The sequence below is a fragment of the Lentinus tigrinus genome (assembly GCF_003813185.1).
Source record: "Lentinus tigrinus ALCF2SS1-7 unplaced genomic scaffold L226scaffold_7, whole genome shotgun sequence".
NCBI lineage: Eukaryota > Fungi > Basidiomycota > Agaricomycetes > Polyporales > Polyporaceae > Lentinus > Lentinus tigrinus.
In genome coordinates this window covers 175876-192488 of record NW_027137916.1, presented here as the reverse complement: position 1 = coordinate 192488, position 16613 = coordinate 175876, and the positions used below count along the sequence as shown (strand labels likewise).

The following is a 16613-nucleotide window of genomic DNA, read 5'->3' as shown; positions in this document are numbered from 1 at the left end:
CCTCGGATTGCACATCTCCCATCCCCGTCCCCATCCCCTTTCTCCATGGACACGTTCTCTGCCAGTCTGCAAGTTCCCGATGGCTCCCAGCCTGGCCCGTCGCGTCAACACGGCGCGCGGCCGGTATCCGTACAGCCAACATCGTCCGTCAACTCGCAGTCGGCGAGTCGGAAACGCGCCTCGCACAATGTTGTGACGTCGCAAGCTCAACAGGAGGAGCAACCAGGCTATCGCGATATCTACTCGCATCCGGCTGCCCTCGAGTATGCCGCAGCGCACCCACGGCGGACGATTCCCAAGTTCGGGCCCTACCTGCTCCTGCAAACGCTGGGCGAAGGGGAGTTTGGCAAGGTCAAGCTGGGGCTGCACATGCAGTGGGGAGAGGAAGTGGCGGTCAAGTTGATCAGGCGGGGGAACATCGACTCCAGCGTGCGGATGTCCAAGGTCGAGCGGGAGATTGAGGTGCTACGGGTGCGTGTGTCCTTCATTTCGATCTAAATCCGGACGTTCGTGACTGTGGACGTCAGACTCTCAAACATCCCAACATCGTCCGTCTGTACGACGTGATCGAGACGGACAAGTACATCGGCATAATCCTCGAGTACGCGTCTGGGGGTGAGCTCTTCGACCACATTCTCGCCCACCGCTTCCTGCGGGAAAAGGACGCCTGCAAGTTGTTCTCGCAGCTCATCTCCGGCGTATGGTATATACATCAAAAGAAAATTGTCCACCGGGACCTCAAGCTCGAGAACCTACTCCTCGACCGTCACCGGAACGTAATCATCACGGACTTCGGCTTCGCGAACCGCTTTGAGCACCGTTCGGACGACCTCATGCAGACAAGCTGTGGTTCCCCGTGCTACGCTGCCCCAGAGCTTGTTATTTCCGACGGTCTATATGTTGGCTCTGCCGTCGACATCTGGTCGTGCGGAGTCATCCTATATGCTATGTTGGCTGGGTATCTGCCCTTTGACGACGACCCTGCCAACCCAGACGGTGACAACATCAACTTGTTGTACAAGTATATTGTCAACACTCCCCTCTCTTTCCCCGACTACATCTCCGAGGAAGCTCGCGACCTCCTGTCTATTATGCTTGTTCCGGATCCTGCCCGCCGTGCTGACCTCCCCACGATCATGGCGCATCGATGGCTCGCTCCGTATGCTCACCTCTTCCAGAAGAGTGTTGCTGAGTTAGAGCGCACGGCCATCGAACAACATCACCAGAAGAGGCTGGCTTACCAGAGGCAGATGAAGGCCGCAGCTGCATCTGCGGAAGCATCTGCTACCAAGATGGCGCGTAGCCAGAGCGCACGCATCGAGGGCTACTCATCTCCCGCCTCTCCCTCTGGCTCTCGCAGCCACCGCGACCAGAGATACGCTCAGCAGGCTCAGCCCGAGTTCTTGTACGAGACTTCTGCTCCTGCGAGCTCTAGCCGACGTGGCGTTAACTCTGCGATCGTACTTCCCACAACATCCCCTCTTGGCTTGGAGGACGATCCCTTCGCCCCCTCCCCATCGCAGGAGGTTCCGTCCATCGCCCTTCCGAGTGCGCCAGTCCCCGTAGATGTCACAAACGGCATACACGAAGACGACCGCATGCAGGTCGATGGCGAGCCCTCCCCCAAGCCCGCTATCCCGCCACCCGCTTCGTACGCGCCAACGAAGACCGCTTCACCCGAGTCGAAGAGATCGCGGGTTCCGAACAGGCACACCATCCAGGTCGAGTATGGCGAGTCGGAGTCGAAGCCGGAGCCTCCACGGGAGCGCTCTCACACCAACGGGTCCACTGGTCGTTCCGAGCGTGCTACGAAGAAGCAGTCGCTCGATATCGATCCTCGCGCGATCCAGAAGCCTCTTCCTGGTACGCCCTCGTCGGCATCTCGCCAGCTTCTTGAACATGCGACTCCCAAGGCTTCTCCGGCACCAGAGGCTGCGCCTGTGGTGTCCATCGAAGTCACTGGGCCGCCCGTCACTCCAGTCACTTCTGCAGAGGAGAAGCAGCGCACGCAGAACGGCACTTCGGGTTCCGGCGGGTCAGGATCGTCGAAGAGCCGACACAGGAAGGGACTGTCTATCGACAAGATTGGCATCTCGAAGATGTTTGGCAATGGCACCGAGCAGACGAACGGAAGTGTCTCGCGTTCGCCTTCCCAGAGCCAGAAGTCGGTCAGGGATGCGATCCCTTCCTCCTTCAAGGACCTCACTCGGCGTCCCTCCAGTGTCCAGGTGCCCACGTCGACGCCGAATACCAACTCCGATGCGTCCTTGCTCAGTCCCAGCGGCACCGTCAATGGCAAGAAGACCTCGAGGCGAAACACCCTTACCGTCATGGTTGCCCCAATCCGCAGCTCCATCAAGCCGCGCTCGAAGACGAAGGCCCCGGAGACGCCGATGAAGGAGAAGCCGGACGTGTCGGAGAAGGCCCGCACTCCCGACGCTGTTCCCGCCGTGCCGCCGAAGGGCGATATGGTACCGCCTACGACTCCTCAGGTCTTGCGCTCTGGAGAGCAGGCCGGCTTCAACTCGAACACTTGGAAGGGCCAACGCGTCCCCATCCCTGCTTCGACCGTCAAGGCGAGCAGGGTCATGCAGTGGTTCCGCTCCAAGAGCAAGGGTCGCGGAGACATCTCCGACGTCGAGATCGAGAAGCCCGTCATGGTGGAGCGTCCGACGCCTGCTCCGTCGCGCACTCAGCCCGCTGCCCCTGCAGCTCTCAACACTCAGACCACAGCGCCTGCGACGGACAAGTTGCACTCGCCTCTGCCTCTCACTGCCACCCCCTCGGATGCGTCGTTCGCGCCGCACTCGTTCACCGACCGGGTCCTCAAGGGCATCGGAGGTGCCAGGGTCAACCTGCGTGTGCACCACGGTGCCGTCGACCAGACGACGATCACGACTGGTTCGCCGCCGGAGGTCATGAAGCACGTCAAGGCCGTGTTGGAAGGCATGGGCATCGACATCGCCATCGAGCACGACTACAAGTACAGGTGCATTCGTCCCAAGAGGAAGCGGGCGGGTCTGGGGCTGCGCGATGGCTCAGGAAGCCTGGCCGCGTTCACGATCGTCGGGTCGGCTGCGTCGAACGGGGTATGTGTTTGTGTTCAATTCGCTTGTTACTGTTCCATGCTGACTTGGTTTCATAGGTCGACAAGCGTGGTCTGCCTGTCCCTTCGCAGTCGACTTCGTCGTTCGGGTCGTCGACTGGAGGGATGCTTAGGGGGCTGCTCATGCGTCGGCAGTCGTCGCAGGTGTCCACGGGCACTATGCACCAGGTGTCGCCGTCGGTAGAGTCCGACGCGGGCTCGGACGCGGTGCTTGCCGCCGCTGTGCCCGGCTCGAGCTCGGAAGCCGCTTCGCCCATCGGTCTCGACACTATCTATGGTGACACCCAGCAGGACGCTGGTGACGAGGTCCGGTTTTCGGTAGAGTTGACGCGTCTCGACCGTCTCGACGACACGTACAGCTTGGATATTCGTAGGTTGAAGGGGAACCTGCGGAGCTACAAGTTCCTGTACGACACCCTTAGACAGTGAGTGATCCTGGATCGTTGCCAATGTTGTGCTTGCTGACATATGTTATTGCAGACGCGCCGACCTCCAGCGGTGAGCTCACAAGTGCTCCTGAAGGCCCCGGTTGTATATGACATACGCCTGTCTCCCGACCTCTGCGTATATACCTGCATAGCTCTGGTACGGCATGACTCCCACGTTCCTCAACAACATACATACATGTGTCAATACCTCCGCCTCTGCACTTTCGTGTCGCTCTACTCGTATGGCCAATCCCTAATCACCCTCCGCGTGCTCGGTTCCACACTTGTGACTTTTTCTCTCCCACTTCTCTCCATCTCCGCTCCCGAATCCCCGCCTCTCGTCACCCCTCCCCGCTTTCCGTGTTCGGTCCTAATCTCACTGTACATTCCGCTCATCAGGTAAACTCTGTAGGTCTCGGTGGTGTTAGGAGGTGTTTTCTGCGTCTGCTTTCCCTTCAGCCTGGTCCCGGTTCTGGTCCTCCCGCTCCCGCTCCCGCATGGACGCCGCTCCGCTCGTCACCCCCGTGTCTATTTCGCGCTTCGTTTTCTCCGCACCGTTATATGATATATCCCCCCGTTCTTTTGTCTTCCCGTGGATCCAGCACGTACGCTCCATGTCACGACTACAGCATCGTCCCTCCTGCATACGCTTATAATCCGCAAAATATACCACGCTCTTGTCACCTATATCCTGTGGCTCACAATCCATGGCAATAACGACCCACTCATTGACAATAACGGCGAAGCACCATTGAAGTGCGGTACGCACGCACGACCGCGAAAATGGGAAACAGGATCAGTAATTCCATGCATATAGTACAATATCCAAGAGTGTCCTAATGTACAGGGTGATAGGATGGGGATATCACATATCACACCTTGGGAAGACAAACAGCTTCACCAGGGCGCAGGGACTCGCACCGTAGATCCCGGTTCACGTTGAGTATGTCGTCGACAGAACATCCGTGGGCCTGCGCGAGGTCCCAGCATGTGTCTCCGCGAGACACATAGTAGACCTCGCTGGATCCTGGGCACAAGATCGCCTCAGGAGGGTTGGGAGTGGTGGTTGAATGCACAAGACGAATGACGAGCAGGAGAACGACGGCGATCATGAGGAAGAAGGGGAGAATCATACGGTACGCGCTGTCGCTGCGGCCTGTGTGACGCACGGTGCCGTTCTGGAGGGATAGCAGTCGCTGTGTGAGTGAGGCGTGGCGGTCTCAAACTAGATCCGACGTACCGCGTCGACAGGCAGCGGCGTGTAGCCGTCCGCACGGCTACCAATCTCTGCCTCCTCGTCCGAGGGTTCCTCCTGTACACCGATCGCAATGGGGGCATGGGAGACTGGCAAGGATGCAAGCGCTGAGCAATGCCCTGCGCGGGAGACAGGGCTACAAAGGACGCACCTCGGTTCAGTTCACCATATTGAGCCCCCTCGGCACCTTCCCAGAGGCTGCCGTCGCTGTTGCGATAGTAGTATTTACCAGTGTCGGAGTCGTATCCGACCCGCTTCATGCCCTCAGGCAGGCGGTACGAATCCTGTGCGAATCGCCACATAGCGGTCAGTCCTGCATCTCGCCACGTAACACAGCACACACACACCTCGTCATATTGAGTCCAACGACCCATGTTGAGGAAAGAAGGTGGTAGTTAGGAAACAAAAGCGAAGTGCGGAAGAGAAGGAGCCGAGGCGGGTCTTGCGGCCGGCCCAGCGCGGAAGCTCGTGACAGTGACGCCTGCAGCTTGTTTCCAGACAGCATCTCCGGCCTCGATGGTGACTTCATTCATCTCTGGTCAAGGCTGTGTGCAGCGCTCTCGAGACTTCCTACGACGGCTGGCATCTGCCCGTTGCCACTGATAGCGTCAAGCTGCGTATCATGACTTGAGCGAGCCCGGAAACGCCTACGAACTTGGATTACGACAACGACGACGAGGACGACGCAGCTACGCACGAGGACTCGGCGAGGTCTGGATTCATCAGGCACCATGACGGAACAGCACGGTGGACACGCAGGTATGATTCACTCGCTTCCTACTCCAATCCCTTCGGTTCTTATGCGGCGGTAGGAGAACGTGGATCTGCGATCCTGGCTGAACGACGTGATCGACATGCTCAGGTGCAATGGTACCGGGACAGGCTCATGTTCGAGGCGATCCATGTCGTGGTGAGTTTGAGAAGTCTCGGATGCTGGACATGGCTGAGTGGAGAGTGCATGCATGCAGGATCTGGACTTGTCGAATCCAGTGCGGCAAGTCCTCCATGCGGGCCCCTTATTCAGACAGAACGACCCGTTGAAGAGAAGCGTCAATGGATGGAAGGAACTGTGGGTCATCTTGTTCGATAATTATCGTACGTCCCTTGCTCGTGCATCGTGATCAGGTGTTACAACTGCATGAACTAGTGGTCATGACGAAGCCCAAGGGGAAGGGAAACGGTGTCAAGTATCATGTGTGGAAGCCTGTGAGTTCCTCTCTGGTGCACAATGCACACGAGCTGCGTTGTTGAGCGATCAAACCCAAAGCCAGTACGCCTTGAGTTTCTCCAGCTGTCCAGCAACACGATACGACCCATCCAACGAAGCAATACCTTTTCCCGCATGATGCGCAGTGGGCGCGACTCCCCAGACGCTTTTTCTTCGCTTGATCACATCTTCGACTCTATCAATCCCAACAGCAGCAGTGTCAATAACCCGAACTATTATCCCCTCTCCTTCCATTGTCATGGCAAGCATGGTGGCTCGTACACGTTGTATGCGAGCACCCTTGATGAGCGTAACGAGTGGAGGCGCAGACTTCGTGAGGCTGTCGCAGCGAGGAAGATGATACAGGCAGAGGAAGGAGTGTTCAGGGTTGAAACGATCACCACGGAAACTGCAACGAGCCAGGATGCGCCTTCCCACCAACCGGGGCTTGTGACAGGGCAGATCTCGTGCACTCTTCCATTCAGTGAGTGTTCGAATGACCTGCAAGCCCTGTGAATAAGCCTGATACCATGAGCTAGCCAGCAAGGATGGTCGAAACCTCGTAGCTATTGGCAGTGAGGATGGGGTGTGGATAGGGATGCCGGACCAACCAGAATGTGAGTGTACTCGTCATCGGGCGTTATATATCCTCTTACGCATATTCATGGGCAGCAATACAGCGTGTCATCTCCTTGAGATTCATCGCTCAGATTGCATTCTTGGAGGAGTACGGATTCTTCATACTTCTAGCTGACAAGGTATTGTACTCATTTTCTATACATACTGCCGCATGTTGCTGATCCTTGCCCTTGGTAAGTCGCTATATGCGATACACATCGAGAGTGTTGTGCACGTTCATGGCGCGAACTCTCAGGATCCTGCGTTTGGCCTGCACAGACTCAGCGGCCCAGATAGGCATGTCCATTTCTTCAGTGTCGGCCGTCAAGCCGGTCGCACACTCATCATTTGGAAGCAGAGGAAGGGCGTGAGTAATGAGCAATATATCGCATCAGACTGCAACTCATCGTTCTGGATACACAGCTTGATAGCGTGTTCCGTATATTGGAGGCGCTACCGCCTTCAGCAGGTCTGAACAGATTCAGCGTCTTCAAGGCAAGCGGCATATTCCTAGCTTGCGGAGTAAGGGACTGACCAATTGAGCAGGACTTCTTCGTGCCATCTGACTCGCATGATCTCCTGTTCCTCAAGACCAAAGTCTGCATCCTGTGTCCTCGTGGTTTCGAGATCATGGACCTGTCAGAGTATGTCCAACGACCCGCCGAACGGATGCATCAGTGTTAAACGGCATATCGCAGCTTCTCTAGCGCCACCATCCCAGACGATGAGGACTTGAGGAGATTAGGCAAGAGACCTCTAACGTCCAAGCCAATCGCGATGTTCCGCATACGTGAAGACGAGTTCCTACTATGCTATGATGGTCAGTTCTCTCACTCCGTTCAACTCCCATGCGTTGGCTTATGGGGTCGCTTGCAGAGTACGGTCTGTATGTTGACAAGCGCGGAGCACCGTCTCGCTCACCACCTACCATCGAATGGGAAGGCGTCGCATCCCATGCAGCCTGGCATCCGCCGTACATCGTCCTCTTCACCCCCGCCTTCATCGAGGTTCGCCACGTCGAGTCCGGGCGCCTCGCGCAGGTCATCAACGGGCTCGACATCCGCTGCCTCTGGGACGGCCGTGGGATCGTCCACCAGGAGGGTTTTGACGACTTCGAGGACCCGCGCACCCCGCGCATACATGCAGTGCTGGACGACTCGGAGATGGCGTCGTACTCGGTGACGGCCCACTCGCAGTCGCGGTCGCGGTCACAATCGCGCGGCGTGCCAAGGCAGCAGCATGTGGTCGTCTTGGCCCCGACCGAACGCCTTGTTGTTCCTGGGACGCGCTACTCGCCGTCGCTCCTGAGTGTGGCGGACACGTTGCCTGCGTATGTTCCATGATACATGTCAGCTTCGGCAACATCCCATACCACAATCCAAGGACTGACTGTACTTGTATGGATTGTAACTTATTCTCGTGCTGTCCAACATCTAGACGTGCGATCGAACTGTTTTGACTTTTGCTATCGTGCCGACTTGTGCCGGCTTGTAGTGTGTTTGTGTACCTCGTCCAATACCACCGTGCATCATAGTCTGCAGGTCTACGCTCATTCTCTCGCAATCTCTTTTCGATTTGTGGGCCATGGTTGAAGCTTGAAGGTCTGTCGTGTCGTGTCGATCTGCGTTCAGCCTTGTGCTCACTTCCTGTCACAGAGTCTGCGCAAAGTCCTGCGATATCCAGTTTGGCTCAAGTAAGTTACTAAGTAACATATTCATCACAGATGCCACATCAGACTGAGCCAATCCATCCAGATGCAAGCTCTTCGTTCCATGCTGGTTCCGGGCGATACACAAGATTTCCGACTGAACAATCAGGATCCACCACCATCCCGTCCTTCACTCGCGAGCAAATACAACTCCTGGCTCCGGAAGGCCGTAAAATTCCTTCGCATATTCCTCCAGTGACTGCGCGGGGATGTCGGGATAGAGCTTGCGCGCGTCGAGGTACCCCAGGCGCTCCGCATTCTCGAGCGTGTTCTCGTGCAGGAAGTGCATGCTGTACATGTACTGGGCCCAGATGAGCGGGGTGGACAACTTGAAGTCCATCGGATCCTTGTCATACAACACTTGACCGTCGGCAATCTGCTTCTTCATGTCATCCTCAGACAGCTTCGTTACGCGTAACAAGTCAGCAAGGTCCCTCGACACCACTGGAGGATGAGACACGCACCTCGATACGCTTGGCTCGTAGTGCATCCCCATCGCCCGAAAGACGCGCCCCCAGCTCGTGTGCGTCCTTCTGCAACACTTCGTCCTCCCAGATGATAACTGACTTGTTGATAGTCCTTGGGTCGGTGATGATCCTCGCGACCCATATGCCGATGTGGTGCAGGTTCGTCAGCAGGTTCTTGCTCTCGCCGCCGCCGTAGAACGACCAGGAGATGGCCTTGAGTTCCGGCGGGACGGTGCTGCGCAGAGGCAGCGGGAGGAAGAACTGCATCCAGAAGCCGACGTCGATGATGGTGTACGCAACGCCGAGCTCCTTGACGTACTCGCGAATATCAAATTTCTGCGGAAGGAACGACTCTGGTGAGCGCTGTGGCATCTTGGTCACTCAGGCTTTCAAAATCACGCACGACGTCAGTGAGGACACGGACACCCCTCTTGTCGCCCGGGGTAGCCCAGTCGCATGGGACGATGCGCTGGACACCGACCTCCTTCGCTGCTCGGAAAATCTCCCGCTGCTGGCCAACGACGCGGGCATCGACGGCGCTGATGAGGATGTCGACGCCTTGGAGGTGCTCCTTCAATTTCTCGTAGTCCTCGGTTATGTCTCCGACGCGAATCTCGACACCGGACGTCCGCATCCTCTCGACGGCGGGCTTCGTCACCGATTGCGAACGGATGAGGGTCTCGACGCGCTGTTGCGCAGTTAGATGCTGTGCAGAAGGATTGAAGAAGCTGTGCACGTACGAAGTTGCCAGACTTGAGCAGTCCGTCGACGATGCTTTGCCCGGTAACACCGGTCGCGCCTAGGACGAGGACGAGGGGCTTGTTGGTAGGCATATCGTGGATAGAGGTGGGTTCCCTGCAGGTTCCAGTGCGTTCGCTCAGCTGCTCTTATACTGCACAGAACGAATGGACTCCGACTTTCACGGAAGACGGTGCCATGCTCCAATTACCCGGCCGTCGGGATTGACCTCATATGAGCATCGATTTGTCAGAATATCTCGGTCTGGAGCTCCCGTCGCATCCTACATTTGGGAAGTCCGAATAGTACGGGTCGACAATATCCTGGCCGACCACCTTGCTCACTGGGCCACCGCAGCTCGGGCCCCGATGTTAGTTAGTCACAGCGACATCCGCGCTTCACGCAGTACACCTCGATGTATTGGAGCCGGTATCTACGTCCGCTGCCGCAGGGTATCACGAAGACAGATGACGAACAAGGCATACTAGGTGCAGTTCCCGCGACTACATGGCGAGTAAGGCGGTGGTGGGGTCCAAATACATACGAGAGTATGTATGGGTCACTGGAAGGTCAGGCGCGAGAGGGAGAGAAGAAGAAGAAGAACTTGAGGAAGGAGAACGCGTCCGAGTCGTATTAAAGATAGTCATCCAGGATCTCTATAGGTACAATTACTTACATTACACAGAGTACGCCACATCATGCGCCTGTGACGCCAATGGGACATCCTCCTAATAAATTCATGTACGAGCCGCATCCTAGCTCCAGGTTGTGAGCCTGAGGGAGTATCGCGTTTTCATAGTGTTCGAGCAAGCTTAACAGTGACGTCGATACGCCGACACCGAAGGTCAGCCATGGATATGGAGATGGATCTAGCACGATATCCAATGACACCATTCCGCTCAAGGGTAGAACACTCGTGAGCATCGCGTGTGCGCGCAAGACACCCGGATTCGTGGCGGCCGAGGGTTCGTTGAAGGATCATGCTACTCGAAGCTGTCCAGGACCCGCAGGTGCCTTTGCGCACCAAGATGTGGAGTGACGTCGGACAAAGTCGAGTCTTTGAACAGAACCTTTGCGGCTAGGTGAAGCCGCAAATAGTGCTCAATGGGGCAGCATTCTGAGGTCCACAGTTCCTTCGCGTCTTCAGACATGGTGTATGGCGGGAAAGGAAGGGTGAAGACAATGTTAGGAGACGTGGAGATTCCTGCAGGGAGCCTATACATGTGCCATGCCAATGAGCTCCTACACTCATTTCACTAGTAGTATGGATCGGTTAGTAACGAAGAATTACCGACCCTTTACTACCATTTGAACGTTGCCCAACGGGGCTGACATGTAGTATAGAGAGCGGCGAGCCGCCCTCGGATATGCTTGCCAGACTCCGCCCTGACCGAATATTGGTCGCGAGTGGTCGGGTGGTGGAAATACGCACGGACTTGGTGACGGAAGGATAATAGTCGATCTTAATCGGGACTTGCCAGTGTACTAGAGCTGCATAAGCGCGGTCATCCATTAATGTGCTTACTGATTAATCGGAGAGTAAAATCATTTGAAGCGCAGGGGAGACTCAGATTATCTTTGGACCTCCGCACTCAAGTATATACGAACCGTCACGACACTAAGGCCAACCTTCTCCTCAGTCCGCCTAGGCAACGAAGGGACACGAGCTGGAAGCATAAAACGGTGCAACGTTAACGTCGTTATCGAATTTGAAGATGGGCGTACTTCCTTCCAAGGCCCGCAAGGACATCCCGCTCTTCATCGAAGGCTGATGTCTGTCTCGTCAATCATCTCCAAATTGGCATCCTCCTCCTTGTGCAAGAGGATAAGCGTTACATGGATGATATGCGTCACCCAGAGCCCCAAGGTAAATAATCCGCCGTCAACATGAGCACAAAATGAGTTGAGTCAGCATGTACCGTTTTGATACTCACCTCGAGTCAAGAGCACAATTGTGATACTTATCTTCACTCGCCGGTCGGCACAATACCCGTGAGAGCGCACGGTCCGAGGTCATTCTGTCATCATAAGGTCTGAGATCTGAACGTTAACGTTGACGCACATCCGTCCATTCCGCGCTATAAATGGCGGAGACCCCAGCTGTGTATCTTGCGTCCCGACTCCCACCATCGGCGCACACGCCTACAGGACCTGAGTACGAAACATGGCGTCCAAAGACAAACAAACGAGCGTCCTCAACATTGTCATGGTACGCGTTGATGTGATGCGTGTGGTTTGTCGTCAGCTGAGTACATAACCCAGGGTGCGATGACTTTCGGGGAGGAGGGCAAGGAAGGTCGGGACACCGGCTGGCCAGGACCGAAGCTAGATTGACTGTCTTTCACGACCACAGGTGCTCGCGTGAACGACCTCAAGGAAGTCGAGGCGATCCTCGACATCTTCCAAGCGCATGGCCACTATGAGGTGCGCCCGCTCGAAAAGCCTCACTGATAGTCGCGCCTTGCTCATGCTTTCCCGAACAGGTTGACACTGCGCGCACGTACACGGGAGGTACGAGCGAAGAGTATCTCGGCAAGATAAACTGGAACAAACGCGGGCTCGTCATGGACACGAAGCTCTATCCCAACGTTGTAAGCCTGACACGCCTCTGCGTGCCCCGATAACCAACCCACGCTTAACTCGGCATCCGTGCTTGTCACCCAGGCGCATGCACGTTTCCAGAGCACCGGCTCTGCTAGGATCTCGCACTCGCCTGAGGTGAGATGGGCCTCTCGTCTGGCAGATCGCCGTCCTGACTCTGGAGTGTCATCCTCTACGCTAGGACTTGCGCAAGTATCTTGACATCTCTCTCAAGGCTCTGCAGACCGAGTGCGTACTACCATCTTCGCCCCCATGCTCACAGACTGATGTCGCTGGGATGGTAGCTCCATCGACATGTGGTACCTCCATGGGCCGGACCGCAGCACGCCGTACGAGGTCACTATGAAGGCAGTCAACGAGCTCTACAAGGAGGGCAAATTCAAGCGCTTCGGCATCTCGAACTACATGGCGTGCGTCCGAGTCTCCGCTGAACCCTTCCTCTAGCTGACACGCCCGGCCACAGATGGGAGGTTGCAGAGATCGTCGGCATCTGCAGGGCGAACGGGTACATCCAGCCGACGGCGTACCAGGGCATCTACAACGCGATCCACCGCAAGGTCGAGCCCGAGCTCTTCCCGTGCCTGCGCAAGTTCGGCATCGCGTTCTACGAGTTCAACCCGCTCGGCGGTGGTTTCTTCACTGGACGCTACCATTCGCTGCAGGATGAAGTCGAGCCCGGCTCTCGCTTCGACCCGAATAAGGGCCAGGGCAGGGTGCGTCTCGTTTCCATCTTGTCCTACATACCTTCGCTGTGTTGACATCCGGGTTTGTTCTGCTGTGGTCATTGTACGCTATCCCGCGACCGCAACCCAGAACTACCGCGCACGCTACTGGAACGAGCCCTACTTCCGTGCGCTCTCCACGATTGAGGCCGTCGCGGAGAAGCACAACCTGACGATGGCCGAGATCGCTCTTCGCTGGATCTCGCACCACAGCCTGATGAAGCGCGAGTATGGGGACGCGGTGCTGATCGGGGCGTCGAGCACGAAGCACATCGAGCAGAACTTGATCGATCTGGAGAAGGGGCCGCTGCGTGAGTCTCCTCTAACTCGACTCAGTGGGATGGGATGCTGATTTGGCATCTTTCGCAGCGGAGGAAGTCTTGAAGGTCCTAGACGAGGCGTGGCTGTCCGTGTCACCGTACGCGACGCCGTACTTCCACTGAACGGAACACGAAGACGAGAGGAAGCACGATCAAGCATTATGCCATGTATTATACGGTTCCCAAACTGTGGTGGCCAAACTGAATGTTTTATTTCGTTCTCCCTATGTGTGCATCCGAATGACCATCAGCGTTACGTAGCGGACATCGATTGTGTCTGTTCCGGTGGATACGTCGAGATAGTCCCCCACGCGGCTGTCCTGCTCGTGGTCAAACGCATATATATGCCCGCCGTTGGCCAAGAGGGACCTCCGCTGCTCGTCTCCGAACATGCTCATCAGACACGAGATTTCCTGGACTCAGACACAGCTGGAATCGGAATGTCTTCGACGAGGTCCTCCCATACATGTACTTGTATAGTCCCCGAAGTATGCCTGAGGCTCAGCGCCCAGGTAGTGATACCCACTCCAGTCATTATCGGCGTGACGAGGCAAATTCCCTCTGACTCAGTAGGTACCGGATCATTCACGCACCCCTCTAGTCCGGTGGTCTATGACCAGAAACCAATCGTTGCTGTCTAGTAGCCGCATACAGTGTGCTGTGTCCCACTGTCTCATACTTGCCTGCCACCTATGAGCTTGATTATATTTTCGTAGACCGTGAACACGATCCCTCCACTCAGCTGCAATAGATTCGCGTGAGCGAGCATCAATTTGAATGCAGGGGTACATACCACCAGACGTGCCAGCCGTGGTGTCGTTCCTGTCCAGAACCGGAGGATGCCCTCCTCCGTGAAGATCCTGTACGCGCAATGGAACGAGTTCCTGTATGCTTGTCTTGCCTCGAGACTCTGCATTCGTGTCTTGATGACGCTATGAACGCGATCACGGGCTCAACGCTGCAGATTCATTCAGAGGAAGGATAGACGAGACTCACTCGAGAGGCATCGTGGTGTAGACAGTGACGAGGCCCGCGATAGCACCAATGCCGAACGTCGTGAGGCTCGAGACGGGCTGGCCTGGTCGTTGCTGGCTTTGTACGGCTTGCTTCAGAGTGATGTATGTCGTGAACCGTACGGCAGAGTTTGCACCTGTGGTTCCCGTGTTAGCAAGGTGACTCGACATACACCATGGTACGACAGGCTTGACCTTGGCGCATCATCTGCACCATCCTCCTGTCAGCACACCTACAGTGGCTAGAAAGGGGGAGCGACAAACGTACCACAGGGAAAAGTCCGCGGTAGATACCGCGCAGACCTTCTTCGCGCACAATACATGCTGTTCCGTGTATAAGGCCGCGGAAGCGCGGATTTGGGCTCTTCGCATCGTCAATGAGTTTCGTCCTGTTCATCCCGGCTGTCAAATTGTGCCTCTACGAGCCCGTTGCGATGACAGAGTGAGAACGTACTTGATGGTTTCTGAGGGTGTCACGGCGAAGATGGCCTCCATCATCCCCGCACCGAGCCCTGCGACGAGACTTCTGGGCGCAGAGACTTTGCCCTCACCCACACACGCACATAAGCCTCCACCTTGGGTTCGAGGGAAACGCGGATGGCCGACTCACCTCAGCGTCCGCGAGTGCATGCTTGAAGTGGTCGTACGAGACGAAACGCACGCCAGCCTTGACGGCATTACCTATTGAACGTTCGGGATCTCAACAATTCACTAGCCAACACGGTATGGAACGCACCGATGACCAAAGCCATGCATCCTGAGTACAAGCCCGTCACGCCCTTCGTCTGGAGCGTATTTCTGATGATCGCAATAGGGCTTTCCCTCTACCGCCCCAGTTCTTTGGGTTACTACTTGCGAGAAAGGACATACGAGCAGTCGGAGATACATACCTTCCCACTGAATTGCGACCGTGTCTTCACGTACTCCGTCGGGTAGGTGATGAACCTGCATTGCGCAGTCAGGCTTTCGTCCTGCGCTCGACCAAAACATTCCAGAGCACTCACGCTTCGACTGCTCCCGCGGTCGTCCCCGCGACGAGAGAGTGCAACGGTTTTTCCTTCTTCGACATCGTTGACTTCAGACGCGGAAGGCGTGTATGCTGGGTGAGATGGTGGTGGACAGAGGTCAAGACTCAAGACGCGGTCGCGCCGAGAACGCGACGCGCGAGGATGATCTCATCTTCCCGCATTCTGCCTTCCGCACTCACGATGCTTGTACTCCACCCTCGACCTCCCCAAACCTCGTGTAGGACGACGCACGCGACACAGACGATATAGTCAACATGCCGGGCGACGTCCTCCTCCTCCGCTCGCCTTCCGAAGACGGCGGTCCCGACAAGTACGAGGAGGCGTTCCACGCTAGAGGGTACCGCGCCGTCTCCATCCCAGTGCTGGAAACCGTGCATACGAACGTCGAGAAGCTCGCGACCATCGTGCGCAGGGCCGGTCGGATAGAACAGCAAGCTGGAGACGTTCAGGACCGGAGGTACACCGGGGTCATCGTGACGAGTGGGCGTGCATGCGAGGCCTGGAGGCACGTCGTCGAGCAGCTCGCATGGGAAGAAAAAGGTGGACATGAAGGTACGACACCACTCATCTTCTAATCTTCATGCTAACTCATTTCGTACGGCGCAGGGGCAGGGGCAGGGGCAGGGGCCGAACGGTGGTCTACGATCCCATTCTACACCGTCGGACAGGCCACGGCTTCTGCACTCTCCGCCATCCACCATGCCTTCCCCTCGTCCCCATACACCCCGCAAGACGTCCGCGGGGCAACCGAGTCTGGCAACAGCGAGAAGCTCGCCCACTTCATCGTCGCGGACCTCTCCTCGTCCGTACCGTCCGGAGCGAAAGGGCGCAGGCTGCTCTACCTGACAGGAGACAAGAATCGCGACACGCTCCCCAGCATCCTCAAAGACGCGGGCATCGAGCTCGACAATCTGCAAGTGTATGCTACTCAAGGCTCGTCCCGGTTCGAAGACGACCTGATGAACGCGCTGGAGGGCGTCCAGGCTCTCGGTGAGTGCCCTCGCAATGCACTTGTCACACTGCGATGCTGATCCATCCGGTAGATGCTGACTACGACGAACATTGGTGGATCGTGTACTTTGCGCCCAGTTCCGCGAAGCACGTCTCCCCTATCCTCAGCAAGCACTTCAGCATGCCAGCCGCGGAGAAGCCGGACGCACAGAACGCGGGCACGCTGCGTCGAGCGCGACTCGCCGCTATCGGTCCAACGACATCGGCATACCTGGAGGCGGAGCTGCATCTTCAAGTGGATGTCGTGGCGGCGCAGCCAAACCCTGACGCGTTGGTAGAAGGGATTGCATCTTTTGACGGGATTGAGAAGCCGTGACTGTATGGCGTAGTGCAGAATTCTGGATTGTATATGTGGATTTCAAGCTCAATGAGAATGCCTATCGTTACGGAA

General features: G+C 56.6%; 7 protein-coding genes across 7 annotated transcripts; 4 read left to right on the top strand and 3 right to left on the bottom strand.

The window, feature by feature from the left end:
- Window positions 1-45: 45 nt before the first annotated feature.
- On the top strand, window positions 46-3608 carry L226DRAFT_521557 (Pkinase-domain-containing protein; the record flags this gene model as incomplete). Its single annotated transcript, XM_067678710.1, has 4 exons — window positions 46-471; window positions 528-3089; window positions 3146-3531; window positions 3587-3608. 4 exons carry the CDS (start codon window positions 46-48, stop codon window positions 3606-3608), a joined length of 3396 nt encoding a protein of 1131 aa, XP_067537400.1.
- Window positions 3609-4208: 600 nt separating this feature from the next.
- On the bottom strand, window positions 4209-5163 carry L226DRAFT_504721 (uncharacterized protein; the record flags this gene model as incomplete). Its single annotated transcript, XM_067677998.1, has 4 exons — window positions 4209-4712; window positions 4775-4878; window positions 4941-5073; window positions 5137-5163. 4 exons carry the CDS (start codon window positions 5161-5163, stop codon window positions 4407-4409), a joined length of 570 nt encoding a protein of 189 aa, XP_067537399.1. The 3' UTR covers window positions 4209-4406.
- A 778-nt stretch (window positions 5164-5941) lies between these two features.
- On the top strand, window positions 5942-8146 carry L226DRAFT_601969 (CNH-domain-containing protein; the record flags this gene model as incomplete). Its single annotated transcript, XM_067685688.1, has 9 exons — window positions 5942-5995; window positions 6057-6480; window positions 6536-6613; window positions 6669-6754; window positions 6814-6981; window positions 7038-7136; window positions 7161-7258; window positions 7313-7434; window positions 7491-8146. The coding sequence occupies 9 exons, from the start codon at window positions 5942-5944 to the stop codon at window positions 7955-7957; spliced, it is 1596 nt and encodes a 531-aa protein (XP_067537398.1). The 3' UTR covers window positions 7958-8146.
- A 306-nt stretch (window positions 8147-8452) lies between these two features.
- On the bottom strand, window positions 8453-9622 carry L226DRAFT_459499 (NAD-P-binding protein; the record flags this gene model as incomplete). Its single annotated transcript, XM_067675518.1, has 4 exons — window positions 8453-8725; window positions 8787-9125; window positions 9193-9477; window positions 9530-9622. 4 exons carry the CDS (start codon window positions 9620-9622, stop codon window positions 8453-8455), a joined length of 990 nt encoding a protein of 329 aa, XP_067537397.1.
- Window positions 9623-11602: 1980 nt separating this feature from the next.
- Window positions 11603-13435, top strand: L226DRAFT_532847 (Aldo/keto reductase). The gene is made up of 10 exons (XM_067680345.1): window positions 11603-11736; window positions 11790-11823; window positions 11881-11951; window positions 12011-12118; window positions 12192-12245; window positions 12310-12356; window positions 12413-12538; window positions 12592-12841; window positions 12942-13161; window positions 13220-13435. Exons 1-10 carry the CDS (start codon window positions 11692-11694, stop codon window positions 13291-13293), a joined length of 1029 nt encoding a protein of 342 aa, XP_067537396.1. The 5' UTR covers window positions 11603-11691; the 3' UTR covers window positions 13294-13435.
- Window positions 13436-13585: 150 nt separating this feature from the next.
- Window positions 13586-15316, bottom strand: L226DRAFT_483018 (mitochondrial tricarboxylate transporter). Its single transcript, XM_067676991.1, has 10 exons — window positions 15188-15316; window positions 15074-15128; window positions 14920-15007; window positions 14794-14864; window positions 14638-14729; window positions 14452-14572; window positions 14379-14391; window positions 14167-14320; window positions 13964-14102; window positions 13586-13912 (listed from the first exon to the last, which is right to left on the bottom strand). The coding sequence occupies exons 1-10, from the start codon at window positions 15250-15252 to the stop codon at window positions 13844-13846; spliced, it is 867 nt and encodes a 288-aa protein (XP_067537395.1). The 5' UTR covers window positions 15253-15316; the 3' UTR covers window positions 13586-13843.
- L226DRAFT_551760 (tetrapyrrole biosynthesis, uroporphyrinogen III synthase) lies at window positions 15277-16612 on the top strand. Its single transcript, XM_067682839.1, has 3 exons — window positions 15277-15763; window positions 15818-16201; window positions 16255-16612. Exons 1-3 carry the CDS (start codon window positions 15466-15468, stop codon window positions 16536-16538), a joined length of 966 nt encoding a protein of 321 aa, XP_067537394.1. The 5' UTR covers window positions 15277-15465; the 3' UTR covers window positions 16539-16612.
- The last annotated feature ends 1 nt before the right edge of the window (window position 16613 follows it).

Coding starts and splice junctions, on each gene's coding strand:
- L226DRAFT_532847 (XM_067680345.1), top strand. CDS start 11,692: ATGGCGTCCAAAGACAAACAAACGAGCGTCCTCAACATTGTCATG. Junction 11,737..11,789: donor GCGTCCTCAACATTGTCATG/GTACGCGTTGAT, acceptor TACATAACCCAG/GGTGCGATGACTTTCGGGGA. Junction 11,952..12,010: donor AAGCGCATGGCCACTATGAG/GTGCGCCCGCTC, acceptor TTTCCCGAACAG/GTTGACACTGCGCGCACGTA.
- L226DRAFT_483018 (XM_067676991.1), bottom strand. CDS start 15,252: ATGTCGAAGAAGGAAAAACCGTTGCACTCTCTCGTCGCGGGGACGACC. Junction 14,573..14,637: donor ACACCCTCAGAAACCATCAA/GTACGTTCTCAC, acceptor CGGGATGAACAG/GACGAAACTCATTGACGATG. Junction 14,103..14,166: donor TACACCACGATGCCTCTCGA/GTGAGTCTCGTC, acceptor TCGCGTTCATAG/CGTCATCAAGACACGAATGC.
- L226DRAFT_551760 (XM_067682839.1), top strand. CDS start 15,466: ATGCCGGGCGACGTCCTCCTCCTCCGCTCGCCTTCCGAAGACGGCGGT. Junction 15,764..15,817: donor AGAAAAAGGTGGACATGAAG/GTACGACACCAC, acceptor CGTACGGCGCAG/GGGCAGGGGCAGGGGCAGGG. Junction 16,202..16,254: donor GGAGGGCGTCCAGGCTCTCG/GTGAGTGCCCTC, acceptor TCCATCCGGTAG/ATGCTGACTACGACGAACAT.